Raw genomic sequence first — 18,320 nt, 5'->3', positions numbered from 1 at the left:
TCTTCCATTTGTCCCACTCTCTCCTTCCCCTGCTGTGCTACAAGTCCATCTCTACATCTGTGTCTCCATTCCTTCCCAGAAAATAGGTTCATCAATACCATTTTTCTAGATTCCATATATATGCATTAACATACAACATTTGTTTTTCTCTGACTTACTTCACTCTGTATAACAGGCTCTAGGTTCATACACCTCACTAGAACTGACACAAGTTCATTTTTTTTTTTTTTATGGAAGCCACCTAGATGTCCATCTGGAGGAGGCAATGGCACCCCACTCCAGTACTCTTGCCTGGAAAATCCCATGGATGGAGGGGCCTGGTGGGCTGCAGTCCATGGGGTCGCTAGGAGTTGGACACAACTGAGTGACTTCACTTTCACTTTTCACTTGCATGCATTGGAGAAGGAAATGGCAACCTACTCCAGTATTCTTGCCTGGAGAATCCCAGGGATGGGGGAGCCTGGTGGGCTGCCGTCTATGGGGTTGCACAGAGTCGGACACGACTGAAGCAACTTAGAAGCAGCAGCAGCAGATGTCCATCTACAGATGAATGGATAAAGAAGATGTGGCACATATATACAATGGAATATTACTCTGCCTGGGATTTTGATAACATGGTCACTGTGGTTGAAGCTGATTTGACCCATTGAGATATGGAGGGGATGGGGAGAGAAGCCAGGTCAGGCTTCAGGGAAGGGGTGTGAGTCCTGTCTGCCCGTTGTGGACATATAGAGAAAGGATCCCACAGTGAGCCCTTGGGTACGATCTGCAACCTTTAGACTCGGCTTTCACAGCGATTCCACACCTTTTTGAGAGGGCTGCTTTTGTGGCCTCAGATGCCGGCTTCATGTGGAAAGCTGAAACAGAAGGTTTTGTTTAGTGTGGAGCACTGAAGATGGGTCACACTGCAGGAGTCAGGAGCCCTCCCGTCTAAACCTGGCTCCACGATTGTCTGTGTCGTCTCGGGAATTTTTTCAGCCTCCCTTCACCTCCCTTTCCATGATGGTCAAATGAAGAGGTTGGATTAGAATTAGTTGTTTTCTAAACTTCTTCTAATGATAACACTTTCTAACTCTTTGAGCCAGTATTAAACTGACCAAGTCAATAATTTGTGTTGTATCATTTCCCTTAGGATTCTAGAATGTCCTAGCCAAAAGAAACCTAAAGAAACCATTGATGGAGATTTATTTATAAATACAATTTAACATTTTCAAAAAATACCTAACTGTAACTTTCTCTGAAAGAGCAACCCCATTGACATTTGCCCTTCAATCATGATGAGGAACTGGAAAGATCTCCGTTACTACTGAGACATACAGCACTTTACAAAATTCTGTTACGTCTGATTATCACAGAGCTCTGTGAAGGGACTGTTTGTTATGCCCATATTTTGGGAATGATTAGTAGGTGGTAAAGCTGAAATCTAAATATGGATCTTCTGGCTCCCAATTCTCTAGAATTTTAGTTATTATTCCCCAGGCTAATTCTAACTAATTATGGATTATAAATTCTGGCTACTCTGTTAATCAAGTCAGTTTTCAGCACCTGCTATGGGCCCCACTCAGTTTTCTCTGGAAAGTAAAATATAACCAACAAAGGTATGGTACACTGAGAAATGATGAAACAAATCAGTTCATCATATTCAATATCTGCAAATATATATGTATTTTCCATCCCAAATTTGTAAATAATTTGAAAAATGACTCACCTTCCTGCCTTTTTTTTTTTATAAGCTGTATCTAGTTCATTTCCTTTTTCCAAATATAAATCCCTAAAGGTTAAGAGTATTCTTATTTTTAAGGCAATATGGAACAGACAAAGTTAGCCTTTTCAGGTATTTTCATGTAGTCAGGGAAGCTCACCAAGGGAGTGGGGATAAGATGGCCCAGTGCCCTTGGGCCTTTAAAAAACATCTCATGGGGGGTAAATGCTTTGATTCCCAGCAGAGCAGGAGGTAACAAATGTGAGGCTCTCCATGGTGCTTGCCAGAAATATGTATGTTCTGTGGGACAGAACAAGGTACTTTGAAGATTGGAGAATTCATCGGCCCTGTGTTCACTTTATTGCTTTCTTCCTGTGCAGAATGTCTCTGGACCCAGAGGGAGAGGCACCGGCCAGACAGTGAGGCAAATGACAAGTTGACAAAATGGTTGTAATTCTAGAAGCTGCAGCCCTCTCCCAGTCTCTCTATATAGGGGTGGGGATGCAGCCGAAATCTGAAACAGCTCCCAGGAGAGCAAGAAGATACTGTTACTAATGGTTGGACTGACCTGAATTCTTTCCACATTTATTTGTGCCTGACGTTGGCATAAACATCTTAACTGCATCCACATGAACACCTCTGTTGACCAATGGAGAACTGACTAGGAGAAAGTTGGCCAAATCTCATAACTCTGCCCACATGTGCAGGAAAAGCAGCTGATGTCGTATTAGAAAGGCCTCAGATTGACACCATAAGTGTTTCTACTTATCCAGAGATGCAATGACACCAGGTGCGAGACAGGACAGCAGAATTCGATGCCGCACTTGAGCCATGTACTTTTTATTACGGGCAGATTTGTGCAGGTTTAGACATGGTATCTATTTGCGTTCATTCATGCGTCTTCTAAACAAATGGTTACCGAGCACCTGCTACTGTCCATTATCAAACGAGGAGCTGGCAGAGAGCCGCGTGTGGTCCTGCCTTCCAGTTTCATACACTCTGGTAGGGGATGTAGGCAGGCACACAGGGACTCGGAGTGATAGCTGCTGAGTTACCGGTAAGCTTAGGTGCTTGGAGAGCATCAGGGATGACTCATGCCTCTTGTGATGGAGTGGAAGTTTCAGTGAGAAATGGAAAGGGAGGTTCAGGTTGGGCTGAAGGATGAATACAGGTTAACCAAGTGAAGTTTGCACGAGGTTCAGGGATAGGAAAGTGGGAGTTGAAACCAAGCCAAAGAGTTCCAACCCCTGCCTGGAGAAATAAGAGAGGGAAGCTTTCAGGAACTAAGTGGCTTCCTGAGCTACCTGCGATGGGACAGGACCAGCCAGCTCCCTTCTTGCCAACTTTGTGCTGCCCTTAACTTTAATAGTCCTGGCCATGTGCTGACCTCTTTCTACAAGACTGGCTTCCTCCTTCCTGCCCTGTTATAAGTACTGTCGTCTCCATTTACAAATATGGACACAGAGTCTGCAAGAGTTGAAGCAACTTGCTCACAGATGCACAGGAAAGAAAGCACCAGAGCCAGGTTTTAGACCAAGTCTAACTCAGAACATGAGCTCTTTAGCACCTCCCACCAGAAGTGCCCCAGCCAGAAAGAGGGAAGCCCATGAAACCCGATAACCCATCTTGTGTTGTCTGAGTATCTCCCCTCTCCAGCTCTGAGCCAGCTCTTGGAGGATGATAAGCAGTGATTCTTTAGGTAGCCCTCCCATGCCTAGGATGGAGCAGGCATATTATACCTTCTCAATCAATGCTTGCTAACTGAGGGGCTGCTCTATCTCTTAACCCCCTTTCTGTCCTTCTTGCATGAGTTTGGAAGGAATTCAACAATGACATTTACACTTGGGCCTTTTTTACGTAGCTATTCTGAAACTGGGTACGTGACTCAGTAGTAGATGAACGAGTGAATGTATGAGAAATTTAGCCACTGTTAAGAGACCCTTGAAGTCTTCGTATGCTACTTAGTTATGCAAGTGGCATTATAATTGCTTGAGAGGAAGAGAGTGTATCCTGCCACCAGGGAATTAAAGTCAGGCTTATGTCAGGAAAAAAGTTAGACAAACTAGATGAACAATGTAGAACTACATCTGAGATCTGGTAATGAAATAAGTGACTTATGTCTCTTTAATTGATCTATTAATAAATTTCCATTTTATTGCTTTTTTAAAAGGTGAGTACCTTTTATATGAAAATTTGAAGACACCATCTAAATGAATTGGTGGCATCATTTTTGATGTGTAGAATTCAGAAGATCCTTCAAGGTTATTGTCTTAAAATAGTCCTGGATTATAGTTAGTATTTTTTTTTTTTGTACTAGTCAGGAGGATGATGGTAATACATATGCTGTGAGTTAATAAAGCACATGGGATTTTTAATTTCATGTCCTGCTCCTACCACCAGAGAAACTTAGGTGAGTTATTGTCATGTGGACTCAGGGTTTTCTTGTTTGCTAAATGAGGATAAAACAGCTCACCTTTTAGAATTGTGAAGTGTACAAGTAATATGTAAAGGGCATCAAGTTCTTTGCCCAACATGTAGTAGATATGTAAGTGTTTGACTCTATGAGATAGGTGAGAACACATACCCTCCAGATTGTCAGATTGTCCCAGTGCAGCATGTGCCCCATTTATGGTCAGAAACAGATTATAAAAGCTTGGACGCTGAACTCAGAGATGTGGATTCACATCACGAGATTACAGCTATCACTATGACTTCTGTAACTTATTTACTCTCTCTGTGCATCAATTTTCTTCTGTTTAAAATGGGGATCATGGTTGGAGAGTTATTTTGGGGACTGATTGAGAGAAAGTGTTTAAAGCCCTTAATATGGACTCCATGCATAGTAAGTAATCAATGCTAATTTTTATCACCTACTCTTCTGATTATCCAGGGGTTGCTTTACTAGGAAGTCAGTAGCACTCATTTGTTCTCGCCACCGAGGCTTATTTGCAAACAGGGTTGTACTTTAGGAGGATGTGACCTAGCTACTCTGTGCAGAGCAGGAGTGGGGGCCCTCCCTCTAACCTCCCCCAGTGCAGGGCATGTAGGTGCAGTGAGTGGGCCGGTTTCCATGGAAGGGTAGAGGAATGGAGGAGCTACCCAGCAGGGGGTGCAAAAGGCCTTTATGGAAAAAAGAGATCTCTGGATGGAGTGGGATGAGAGGCTTCAGAGAAGTATTAGGCATTACTTTTTATTTAAGGGGCCTAATGGCACAGAGAATTTAGAAAAGCACATTTTGAAAAAGGAGATTTCCTTGGAAGGTCCGCTTTCTTCCTAGATGAGCATATAGGCATGTAGTTGGCAGTAGGTTTCTCAGTTGCTGGCACCCCTTTCCTAGTCTCTGTTGCCATGACCTTGAGTGGAATGGCTGGCAAACTGGACAGTATGGGCAGAGAGTTGCTGCCTAAGTCCATAACCCTTTCTAGGCTGATGCATTCCAGAGGAAGGAAATGATTCAGACTCCTTCAGATGTCATGTATACCTGGGATGAGTGTAGAGAGATAGGTAAATAGTAAACAACTGAATTCAGAATTCAGTTTCCTTAAACAGTGTCATCTTCTTTAGGAATCTGAATTTGCTAGGTCATCTGTAATGGGATATCCTTCTAATATGACTTCTATTCCATTTTCTTCCCTCTCTTTCTCTCTCTCACCCCCTCTCCACTTAAAAAAATACATCTCCCTTGACCACACTGGTATCATCTACAAGGAAAGATGGCTTTGACTGTTGACCATATAAATACCAAGCTGTTCGCAGTTCTACCTGGCAGTGTCCTGTGTGTGAGCTCTCTGCAGCGTTTTCTGTGTTTAAGACATCGCCTCAACAAAATCCGTTTTAGACTTTTCCTTGCCTCTCGGCTGAATTACAGTCACAGTCAATGGCCCACTTGTGTGTAGTTCAAGAAGCAATTAAGGGCTCTTTTCTTTGAACAAGCGAGGGAGGGGGTAGAAAAAAATGATCATTATTCTGATGATTCCTCTGTGTAGCTCAACAGTTCACAGATCTTTGATGCCATGAGTCTCAGCATTTAAACCCATTTCTATCACTGCCTTCTGCAGCCACTTCTGCCTGTCAGAGCGACTTCATGGAGGCCAAGGACTCGCATGTCAGTAGGTCAGAGCCACTCAATATGACGGTAGGATTGTGATTAAACACAGCTGTAACAGCTGCTTAATGATCTTCGGGATCATGATGGTATCACTGAAAATTAGGAAGCACAGTCTTTGGAGACCCCCCCAAGGAAACGTGCAGTCGCCACTGTAAGCCTTTTGTTTTATTCTGGGAGAGTTATCATAACCAGAATATGGCAGTATTTCTAGGCCTGTCCACATGAATTTTGTCCATGTCTAGCTTCTATGTTTCTAAAAGGCAGAGACTTTTATCTAACTTCTATTGCATTGGGTCTAAAACAAAGCTGAAGAGAGAAGCCACTTAAATGATTTTGTTAAGATGATCGGTGAATGCCCTCCTAGACGTGTCTCAAGAAGCATTGGTGTGTGTGGACCAATAAACCAGGCCCTTGGGAGAGACAACTCACTATATATCAGTGGTTCTCAGAGTGGTCCTTCGACCAACAGCCTCTGCATCACTTGGGAACAGGTTAGATGCACATGCTTCCGCCCCACCCTGGGAAACTCTGGGGCTCGGGCCCAGCAACCTGTGCACTAACAAGCTTTCCTGTAGTTCTGATGGATGCTCATGTATGAGAAGCACAGGTCTACACCCTTCCTGGCCCTTAAATGCCTCTGCAGAGGCCTCTCCTTTCTTCTGTGGAAAGGAGACTTGGAATACCAGCAAGACTAGAAGAGTGAGGACTGAACTTCCTAGAGATAAGGACAAACTTTGACATAGCCTTCCAGGGTGTCAACATGATGACTTCTGCCTTTGGATGTTTTAGGGCTGCCTGGAAGCCCAGTATAGTTCCACAGAACCATATGGGTGAAACTGGATGTTTCTTGCCTTGAAGAGAATGTCTTCTTGCTTCTCCACTGGGTATGCATGTTGAGGTAGAGAAGGGCACTGATTTCTTGTTCAAAACCAAGGCAGCAGTGGCATGAAGAGAGAGAGAGGTTTAGATGTGAAAGACTTGGGTCAAGGAACTGCCCTGCTCTGGGAGCTTGGGGACTCTGGGAAAATCCATTAACCTCACTAAATTCAGGTGGACCTGAGTTTGCTCATCTCAAAGCCAGAGCTAATTATATCTGCCCTATCTGTTTCATAGGACGTTCTGCTCAATTGAGAGACAGGTCAAGATGGGATTTTGCCCAAACTCACTCACTTCACTCAAATAGACTCCAAGATGAAGGTGCCCTACCAGCAAAAATCAGAGCTCAGTGGGGACAGAGCACTTTGTTAGTTTATTATACAGATATATTTACATATATACATACACACACTGTAGGGCTTTTCTGGTAAGGGGTGATAAAGACAAGGCTGAATCATGTTAATCTAAGTGAGTCCTCCCATCTCCATTTTGTGGTCAGACTCCCCATCCCAATACCTACCCACCCAGCCCAGGCATGAGCAGCTGGAACCCCAAGCCTGTGACCAATGTCAGGGTGTGAAGACCAGATAAAGGCAGGAACCCGAGTTGAGTCTTCTCCATAGATGCCAGTAAAAGAGAGGGAGGTGAGCCTAGGAGGCTGTGTGAGAGGACAACAGTTTTGCCATTGTGATCATGTCCAGTGACAGCCAGGCTCTAACCCATCACATTGGGCATGCCCCCATTACAGAACCAAATTTGCATCTGCTTCTCCAACATGCAACAAAGCCAAGCTACTGTTACCACGTTGTGGTGAAGGAGAATATACTATTTATTAGAGGGCACCAAGCAAGGAGAATGGGCAGCTCATCCTCAAAAGACCTAAACTCCCTGATGGAAGGGTTTTTAATGAAAAAGAATGTGTGTGTTTATACATATATGTGTATGTGTGTGTGTGTATATATATATATATGTATATATATTACATGCCAGGCACATACATGTTTGAAGAACATCTTAAGACTTCCTCTAACTACGATTCCACAGGCCCATCTCTTTTTACTAAATCAGAAGTGACATGTTACAACAGTGATAATCTATTAAATCTCTCTTAGAACCTCCTTTCAAGGTGACTTTGAAGAGTAGAGACACTCTTAAGCCTGCTTTCTGAGGTGGTTGAGATATGATGGAGAGAACCCCCACCCCCACCCCCGACCCGCTGCCCAATTCCTAAGGTTCTCAAACATTCTCAGCTCATGGTGTCTTTGTGTCTCAGTAATTTTTTCACTCCCTGGACCAAGAGAAATAGCAACAGTTCCATATATTAATAGTTTCAACTTACTAGTAGCAGTGTCTGCTACTGACAGAGACTGTGCTACCCTTAACTTTTTAAAATATCCCATGGCTTTCCTGTGAGTTAGTTGCAGTCCCACAGCTTGGGAACCATAGCCTCTACCTCACCTGAAGCAAAGAAGAAGGGGCTTCAACACTGAGAAGGACTCTACCACCTTCATGACATTTATCTAAAATAGTCCAGTAGATAATGAGAATTTTTACCCATTCCTCATGGGAAGAAAGAAAGTTTGGTGGAAAGGTGATTTTGATAAATTGTAAGCAACTGGTAGACATAATCTTTTTTTTTTAAAGATATTTCAATATCAGAATCAATTCCAGGTCAAGAATGCCTTTGGACCCATTTGTAAATGTGCTGCCTTTAGTTTAGTTTAGAAGCAGTGGTTTCTTTCTGGAGTAACAGAATAATTGCCTGTATCTCATGTCTATTTCCATGTCTGTATCATTCAGTGGACCTTTACTTCAGGGCAGAGTCTGGAAAGAGTAGGTACTCAATGTATATTTTCAAATTACATTGCTCTTTTTATGAGTGGCTTTTAGATCAAAGTGTGTTGGCATGACTGTGGAGGTCCTGGTGGAGCCTGCTTTGCTTCCCATGATAATAGCAAGCAAAGGGAATGTGGAGTCTTAGCCACTGGACCACCGGGTCTGGTGTGAAGTTGCTCAGTCGTGTCTGACTGACCCCATGGACGGTAGCCCGCCAGGCTCTTCTATCCATGGAATTCTCCAGGCAATAATACTTCAGTGGGTTACCATTCCCTTCTCCAAGTCCCTTAATATTTGCTTTAAGTTGGATACCTGACAAATAGAGATGAGAGCTTTTCTTGGGGCTCTCCACTCATCTATTTTCCTTTATCCCCTAGGCCCAGTATCCTTGAAACTCTGTTGGGTTAAGGGAAGTTAATAGCCCTGCAAGATAAACAGTGGTGCCATGGGTAGGCAGTTCATGCCATTTGAGAAATTTGAAGCACTGAGCTGTGCCCAACAGTGCTGCAAGGTGATGGGCCTAGACAACATTTAATATCCATTCCAACCCTGAGAGCATCTAGGCATCTGAGGTGTGAGCTGTTCATAATCCTACAGGGTCAGTGAGTATCTTGGTTTTAAATAACAGGAGCAGTAAGAAAGCTTGTTGTGATAAATGGTGCACCTGCACAGTGCCTTCAAACTTGCCTCAGAATCAAACAAGAGTCTTTTAGCATATGAATCTCAGAAAGCTGTTCAGAGGGCCATTTATAGCATAGAAGCAATGGGGAAGACACCATTTCCAGGTCTCTGCCAGTTGTAGTTCAGAGCACAGGTGAACTGCCTGCTCGGTTTCAACTCCTTTTCTGCAATGAGTCAAGAAAAGATGCCTTCGATGGTGGAGAGAAGTGGATAGGAAGCCATACCTTTAAAACAGTCTTCCATTCATTTGCTGCAGAACCACTTTGGGCCTGCCCAGATGTAGATTCCTGAAACTCCAGTGGAATGGAAACACTGAACATGTAACATTATTTCAAGACTTTTACTATGGTCCATAACCTGTTTTGAGGACTTTATGTGTATTAATTCATTTAATCCTGAAAATAGTATTAGAACCAAAAAGAAAGATGCTGCTTCTGTGGTCTTTCAGTCCTCTTTAAGGTCATATGGTAGCCTGAGGTAGATATATAACTTGACCCTATGTTAGTTCACAAAAATACTATTTCCAGGAGCAGAGCACACATTATAAAGTAGATACTATTGATAAGAAAGTAAAAACAGTATCACTTTTTATTAATCTAAATGTGCAGAGAAAAGACCCCATTTTGTACAAAACTTCATTCAGGTTCTTTTAAGATTCAGTTCTAAATGTTAAAAGATCAGCCTTTTAGGAGGGATTTATTTGAAGGTCCTAGACGTATGTAGTTCTTGGGACGGATGATCTCTTCGTCCAGCGCTTAAAGTTAAAATCTTTCTACTGTAATGATTTGTAGAGTAGTTTGAAATATGGAAATGTGAGTGATTTTGCTCCTATCACTGTGGGTATTACCCTGTGTTCTAAAATCATATCATAAAAACATAAACTTACTACTCTAATCTTGTAGGGTTATCCATGCCAGTGTCCAGTGAGGGAACTGAGAGAAGGCGGCATGATCCAGGTAATGATGTTTTTTCATGAAAAGCAAGAAATGGAAATGTTCTGGCTTTTTTTCAATAACATGTAATTTGTAATGTTCTTCCCTTCATTTATAATCCTATCTGTGTATAAACAGTAATTTGCTCTTATAAACATGTACTGTAGTAAGAGTTCTGTGGGGAGCAGTTGGTGTTCGTTATCTGTGACATCACGAGCATTTAAAAAACAATAATTATAAATATCCTCTAGAGTGAAAAAAAAATAGTGGAAAGAATTGGAGAGTCTGTCTAGAGACGTTCTTATTGCTCTGTTTTTGTCCTGCCTCCACCCCAATTACTTTGAGTTTGGACTTGCTTAAGTCCTACAAAACTCAGTGTAGGTGTTATGCAAAGCTCAGAGAATGTTATGGTTTGAAGAACAGTATTTAGTAACATGACTTTTTTATATCTGAAATGAGTTGCTGTTGTTAATGTTGGCCTTCAATTCTGAAATCCAAAGAATAAGCCGAGGTTCCTTTGCCTGACACAGTAAATTGTGGTTTGTTTGCTTTCCTTTGTTTTTTTAAATCCAAGGATATACCAATGGAATGAAGGTTTGTATTTCTCTGAAAGGTCTGAGTTACGGAGAAAAAGTGAATTCTAGTAATAGAGATTAGTCTATGAAACACAAGTAAAAGGATCTGTGTATCAAAGGCATACTTCAGTTTCATAAAATTTACAGAGTAGCGTTTCAACAGGAGACCATTAGATTACTAAAGGGATACTTAAAAAGGAAAAGAGCAAAATTAGAGTGTAATCTGAATATATGAATTGCTTATGTTCTTAAAGTCCTATTTGTACCGTTTTTTGTAACTTGGAATGCATTCCCCTGTAGGAACTATATTTTGCTTGCTTTGGGGGCTCCCTATCTAGCTTATGAAAATCGATGTTAAGCATAATGTAGTAACATGATTTTTTAGAAAGAGAACTGAATTAGACATCAGGTGGCCTTGGGTTTGAGTCCAGACTGGAGCACAAACTCTTTGTATGGCCTTAGGCAGGTCACTAAACCTTTCAGTGCTTTTGCACATATATAAAACGTAAATGCTGAAACCCAGTATTGGGTATAGAGTAAACGTTCAACAAATGTTTGCTGAAAGAGTGAACAAATGAGTAAGCCTATATTTTATTTCTGTGGGGAAAAAAATCCATCCAAAGGATGTCAGACTTTTACAGCTTCTATGGTATCACTGTGGAGATTGCAGACCAAGTACAAAATTGGAAACTTCTTAAGGCCTTTCATAGCCATCTATGTAGTGTCCAGGTCACCTCTGTGTGCCTAGTGGCTGGATATCTAACCCTGCTAGCTCCAGAGGCAAGGCCAAAGCTTCATGAAAACCTTAACAGGCTCCTATACAAGGAGAGGAGGCATGGCAGGGTGTGGTGGCCATTTGTATATTTGACTCAAGAACAAGCTGCATGTTTGCAAATCAAGGACTTTGTGTTTACTTCTCCCTTTGTGAAATGTGACAAAAGTATTAAAAATGTCTTGATTAGAAAATATATTAAATATATATTTTGATGGGAGAAATGCATTTAAAATAATGAGAAGGAAGAAAAGCACCTAAGAAAAATGAAATGCGTAATGTTATACCCAAAAAGAAGCAAAAAGACACAAGGTATTCTAGACTTGGAGGCAGCTCATTCTGATTTTGGGAATGGACTTTCGGTTTATTTTAATGTAACCCCTGCTTTTCTAATTATAGTCATTTGTTCTCAAACAGGCACTGGTAGAAGCAGTTTTAAATCTATTTTCTATTTCAGTAGGCATACCTTCTGAAAAACCCCTAAAATTTCAAGAGGAGCTTTTTCTTCCTTTCTTTTTCTTAAGCAATTGCTGTTTTGTGTGTGTGTGTGTGTGTGTGCGCGTGTGCGTGTGTGTGTGTGTGTGTGTGTGTGTTTTAAGCTCCAAGGGCTGACAGCTGTTCTAGTCTTGCTTGGGGATTTTTTCACAATGTGGATTAATCAATGTTATGAACTGGGTCCGTGGGGTTTTGGGAATGTAATTGGTTTCAGATGACACTTTGCTAGTCAATCTGTGAAACAGCCGAATGTTGACACAGCTGAACAATTCCAGCTGTTTCCACTCGCCCCTTCCTCTTTCCTTGGACGCTGCATCCTCTGCCTTTATTTGCGTCTGCCCTCTCTCATTGTGACTTTGCTAAACTAATTTGTTATCCTTTCTGAAATTTGTTTTTGCTTTTCTCTTCTTTGGGATATCAGGGCTCCCCCTTTATTATAGCCTCCACCCCATTTTATTTTGCAAAACTTCTTTCTTGGCTTGCATAGTTTTTTAAGGAAATAATAGTTTTACCACTTAAGTTCCCTTTAATTTGTGGTGATCCCCTAGTTTGTTTATTTAAAGGTGCAGAGCACCAATTTAGGCTTTGCACAAGTGCTTGGATTCTGTGAATATTTGGTTTCACAGTTGCTTGATCAACCTTTATTTTTAATTACAAGAGACAATTCCATTGAATAAACAATACAAACTATTAGCTTCATTTAATGCATAGTTATGTTTGCTACCATATATCCTTCTGAAACTATGAGAAAAGATTCAGGTGTCAGTATTGCTGCTAGAAAGATGCATGATTAGAAGGGAGGAATCCAAAAAGGACCGACCCTGAATTATGTACATTATATTAACAGTTTATATACTGTCAGGGGAAATGGTTTGTAAATTGCTTTCAGTGGTTTTTCATTATCAGACTAATTTCTCTTTGTTTTTTCAAGAGTACTTGTTTCTGCATCTTAGTCAGTAGGGGAAAGGCTTTAACTGTTTGGGTGCCCAATATAATTTTGTTGCTTTATAGGGTGATGGGCTGTAAATCCAGGGCTAAGTGAGCTAAACTGAAGAATTGGACTGCACAGATAGGTACATGCTTGAGTGTGGTCGTTCCCAAAAGCTAAGACTCTTGATGTGGGTGAGGTAATCTCATTTTTCCCAGAAAGGTCTGTATTGACTGAATGAATGACTCAGGCTTACAGGACAATGGGCAGCACTTACTCAGCCTTGCTTGCAGACTTAAATGCACAGCACAATTAAATACTCGTAAGCCGGAGTCAAGGCTAAGATGTCAAAGAACCTGGAACAATTGAGCAATTGTCATGAGAATTTGGTGAATAAATGCAATTGACATAGCACATTTTTCCAGATATGTCCTCCTCCTACAATTGTTAATGAACATGGTATCAGAGGAAACAGTCTCAAGGGTGGAGATTATCTCAGAGACAGGAAACAATGGGTAGATAGACAATGTCATTTCTTTGAATGAAGATTATAAACAGTACAGGCCTCTAGACGCTGGTCCATTTGTTCGCTTTTATGTAATCTTGTGTGTAGTGAAACTTCTGGATGTAGTAGTGAAATACTGATCTGACATGAGCCATGTGTGCAGAAAAGAAGCAAAAGAGCATCTGTATAAACAAAGCACATGGAAAAGATAACTCAAATTGCACTTGGAGGTGAGCAGCCAGAATTATAGGTGATAACCCAGTAAATGGGTTTACATGTTACTGTGGACAGTTCCCTGAAGACTGACCAAATTGTGGTTATGGTCCAAAAGGCAGGCTGGGTGTAATTGTGGAGGGTGTTGGAATCAAAATCAAAAACATGTCTCTGGCCATTTATACTAGATCTGTAGCTGGACCAATATACTTTAAGAACAACCTAACGAAGCCAAGGAAGGTTTGGGAAGGGATAAAGGAGCTAAGGGATTTTGGATATTTTGCAAGAGCAAATAGATGTATCTGATACCCTTCATCTAAGAAGTTGAGAATGGATGGGATGAAGGTTTCGAAAATGATAAAGAGGTTCAGGCACTGCTCCCAAGTTGTTTTAAATCTTGGAAATTTCTACAGTTCCACTTCTGTGCCAGGAAAGGAGATGGACAGATGGTGTTTTAGTTTTTCTTGCTACCTGAGGGTGAGGTGACGTGCAGAAGTCTCAGTTTCGGTGGTGATGGTTGCTCAGCCACTTACATGGTCTCCCCGGAGCTACTCAAAATGAGTCTTAGAGTGCTTTTTGCAGAGGCATCACTCATGTCGAGAACCTGGGGAGGCTGTGAAAATGGCACATCACTGGGCTCCACAGTAGACCTGAAGAATTAGTGTGGAGGGAGAGGGTCTGCATTTTTACCAAGCTCCCTAGGTGAATCTTACATACTCCAAAATTTAAAAACCATAAAGTTTGCACTAGGATTTTAGGCTAAGTGGGAAGTACCAGGTTACAGTACAGGTATAATGGGATATATCTCCCCAGTTTAATATAAAGCCAATAAGAACGGGCCATGTAAATGTGCCCTTTGTATTGCCAGGTATTACAAAAATAAAGAGCTGTTCAAATATTTGGTGCTAAGAAGGTGCAGACTCAAATTACCTGGACAGCATTCCTAGGTGGAAACTGTGGCTCCAAGGAATGAGAGTTGTTTTTCTTTGTGATTTGATGTGCCTTAGTGCCTTTCCTTTCGGAATGTGATTGCATAATTGTACACAGGCACTCCCTCCCTTGAGGCAGAGGGCTAATTACATAACACAGCCAATAGGCCCCATCACACTGTCCTCTAATTATGGTTTATGAAATGCACTGAGTTGACCCTTGCCATCACAGCTGCCCTGAAGGTTGACTCCAGGATGTTATGGCTGGAAGGGGTTTGAGGCATTATCCTGCAGTAACTCTACCAAAGCTTATTCTGAAGCGAGTGGAAGGCCCAATACAGAAAGGTAGTTCAGGACCAGGACTAGAAGTTGACTTTCCCAGTGTTTTCCATAGTTTAACATCTAGGCCAACATGTTCTTACTTTATTTCGCAATTTTGTTGTTGTTTTGTTGTTGTTTAGGCACTAAATTGTGTCCAACTCTTTTGCCATCCCATGGACTGTGGCCCACCAGGCTCCTCTGTCCATGGGATTTCCCAGGCAAGAATACTGCAGTGGGTTGCCATTTCGTTCTCCAGGGGATTTTCACAGACCAGGGATCGAACCTACGTCTTCTGAATTGGCAGATGTATTCTTTACCACTGAGCAACCAAAGAAGCTGCTGCTGCTCAGTCGCTTCAGTCATGTCTGATTCTGTGCGACCCCATAGACGGCAGCCCACCAGGCTCTGCCGTCCCTGGGATTCTCCAGGCAAGAACACTGGAGTGGGCTGCCGTTGCCTTCTCCATTGTGAACATGAAAAGTGAAAGTGAAGTTGCTCAGTCGCGTCCAACTTGTAGCGACCCCATGGACTGCAGCCTACCAGGCTCCTCCATCCATGGGATTTTCTAGGCAAGAGTACTGGAGTGGCTTGCCATTGCCTTCTCCGAACCAAAGAAGCAATACTGGCTTATTTTTTTTACTGTTCTCATAGGAAACTCAGTTTGGAATCACCTAGGATTCTTAAGTTGAAAAGGTATCATTTAATGTTCCTACTCTTTTATACTCATCATAGTTAATATTTATTGATCGCATGCCATGTGCCAGACAGTGCATTAAACACTTGACATACATTAACCGTCTCAGCCTCTCAACAGGCTTGTGAGGGTGAAGATCCCCATTTTAAAGATGAGTCTTTTGAAACATTGAAGATTTTCCAAGGACATACAACTAGTAAATAGGAGACCAAAGATTTCAATTAGGCCAATCTGATTCCAGGTTATTCTTTTATTTTACCAAACTATTAGTTGACTATGTTGATGTTCAAAAATTCTCTTTTGTACAAATACAAGGCCAGGAAACATTATCTGAATTACTCTTTACATTTAGATAATACAGTATAAAGTGTGCTCAACATTTACACCAGGTTCTGAATGATACACTTTTGCATTATCAGGTTACATTGATAGAGTGTAAATACTCTATAGTGTTGTCTCATGGGGCTGTGGCTGTCTTCTCCCTGCCTCCTTCCATGCCCATCTTTCTTAAAAAGCTTCCTTTTGTGAAATGAGATAACCCATGATGAAGGGAAGCTCTTTTTCTGTGGAAGTTGAATTTTTATTTAGGGACAATCGCAGCTCCACACATGAAGGCACTGGACACTATGCTCGTTGGTCTCTAAGGGGAGCTTTGTTGTCGGCAGCGCCATTGAATGCTGTGTCATGATTGCTGGGCTTCGCGTGGCTACCCTGGTGCTCACAGATGTGTCCCACAGGCCAGCAAGCACACCGGTGAACGCGTCTGATCTGAGTGCCCACTCTTGACCTTTTTACATTACGGTCTGTTTGTGGATCTTTGTCTTGGGTGAGATACCCAAGCTTTGTAAATTCTGTTGCTTTCAGACGATTGTGATAAATTAGAAGAGTCCAGTATGGAAGGAGAGCTCACCTGAAGTGGGATACCTTGTTTTACTTGATCACAGGCTTTTTGAAGGGAGCGTGTCCTCGGACCTTGGTAGTAAGCGTAGAAACACTCACCCTCAAGGATGGAGAGTATTTCCCTGTAGACACAGAACTCCTGTCCCTGCCCTACATATGAGGGAGATGCCACTGCCATCGCTCCAGGTAGCAATGCCATGGGGCCACCAAATGCACAAATACACACGTGAAATGCACCTACTGCCTGCAAATGCCCGAAGGCTGCTCATCGAAGAAGCAGTGGTCACAAACGTGCAGAGCCTTTATCCAGGCTGTTCCCTCTGCCTAAAGTACCCTCTTGGATCTTCTCTACTGGGTTTACTCCTTTTTTCAACATTCTGCTCCAGGTCTCCTCCTCTGAGACCTCTTCCCTGCCTCCATCCCAGCCAGCACAGCCCCTCCTGACTGCTCTCTGCTGACCTTGTAAGCTTTTGCAGGATGCTGGTTTAGAGTAGTTCATATTCTTAAACAGACCTGATTTTCAGGACCCCCAGAGGCCTCTCCAGGGGAACACCAGTCCAGAGAAATGCCCCTTTCCAGCCAAGGGAGCAGAAGTAATGACTTTTCTTTCTTTCACTGGTATCTGGGCCACAAGGTTGGGTATAGAGATGGGGATCATCAGCATGACTGGCTGGAAGCCACTGCATGGCTCTCCTGAGGCTTTATCACCCAAACCTCACACCTTTTCTCAGAAAGTAAAAGGGGTGCTTATTCTGATTTGTAAATTCCGCATGAGGTGAATCAACTGTGCAGCGCTGTCAGGAAGCAGGAAGTCCCTAAGAACAGGAGGCCTTAGGGAAATAAAACTGGATCTTGAGGAGAGGATTGAGAAAGACACAAGAAGTGGGAAGCATGGCCCAAGGTTTGGCCAAACACAACAGCAGCAGTGTTGTGTGGGCAAGTGACTTTGTCCCTGTTGTTGCCATGGCGTTACCCTGGTGCCATGTCAGGATTTAGGAACTAAGACCTAGTAAAGAGGGGACAGTGCCCTTGGTGCAGGGTGCTGGCTTCACTTCTAGTATTTCTATTTAACTCATTAACATTTATTTGGTGTTGGGCTTCCCTTATGGCTCAGTTGGTAAAGAATCTGCCTGTAGTGCAGGAGACCTGGGTTCGATTCCTGGGTCAGGAAGATCCCCTGGAGAAGGAAATGGCAACTCACTCCAGTATTCTTGCCTGGATAATCCCATGGACAGAGGAGCCTGGTGGACTACAGTCCATGGAGTGACAAGAGTCAGACACGACTTAGCGACTAAACCACCACCGCCACCACCATTTATTGAGTACCAAGGTGCTGATGCACTGATGCATAATGCCTTACTCTTTGCAGTCCCTTTCTGCCCAGCAGCTAAAGCAGTAGCTTAAATTTCCTTTAAACTCTTGAAATTTAGAGAAAGGCTATGTAAATTTGAATTATTTTCAATATAAGTAGGATGAATAAATCATAAAGGGCTTATGCATAGGAAGGAACCTTAGTCAGAGAATGACACCTTAGAGTGAGAAATGAGACAAGAAGGCTGTGTAACAGGTGCCAATCACACCCAATAACATCAACCACTCCGCCTATCCTCACACACGAGAGATACGCCTGCTACCCGCACCTTGACTTCACTTCTTGCCTTGTCCTTCAATGCCAAATTCTGGGTTGGAGGCAGAAAATAGCACCTCGTTCCTCATAAAGACTTCGGGGATACCTGCCTTTAGATTCAGGCTGGATATTTAAATCATCTAGGATGCTGGATTTTAGCCATTTTGCTTGTTTTAATAAAAAGAATTTAGGTGATATGACCACTGATGCATCCTGTTTCTCCCAC

The 18,320-nt window shown here is 42.4% G+C and overlaps 1 protein-coding gene across 3 annotated transcripts in view; it reads left to right on the top strand.

Moving 5' to 3' along the window:
* The window catches only part of RORA (RAR related orphan receptor A), an 811,781-nt gene that overhangs the window by 156,035 nt on the left and 637,426 nt on the right, over positions 1-18,320 (top strand). For all 3 annotated transcript variants that reach the window (XM_044925518.2, XM_025296493.3, XM_025296495.3), the window contains exon 4: positions 10,106-10,159. In XM_044925518.2, the coding sequence (XP_044781453.1) occupies positions 10,106-10,159 (54 nt within the window). The remainder of the gene's footprint in view (positions 1-10,105; positions 10,160-18,320) is intronic.

This window comes from Bubalus bubalis, chromosome 11 (genome assembly GCF_019923935.1).
Source record: "Bubalus bubalis isolate 160015118507 breed Murrah chromosome 11, NDDB_SH_1, whole genome shotgun sequence".
In the NCBI taxonomy this organism is placed as follows: domain Eukaryota; kingdom Metazoa; phylum Chordata; class Mammalia; order Artiodactyla; family Bovidae; genus Bubalus; species Bubalus bubalis.
The sequence above is the reverse complement of the archived record's forward strand: the minus strand, read 5'-3'. Positions and strand labels throughout refer to the sequence as shown.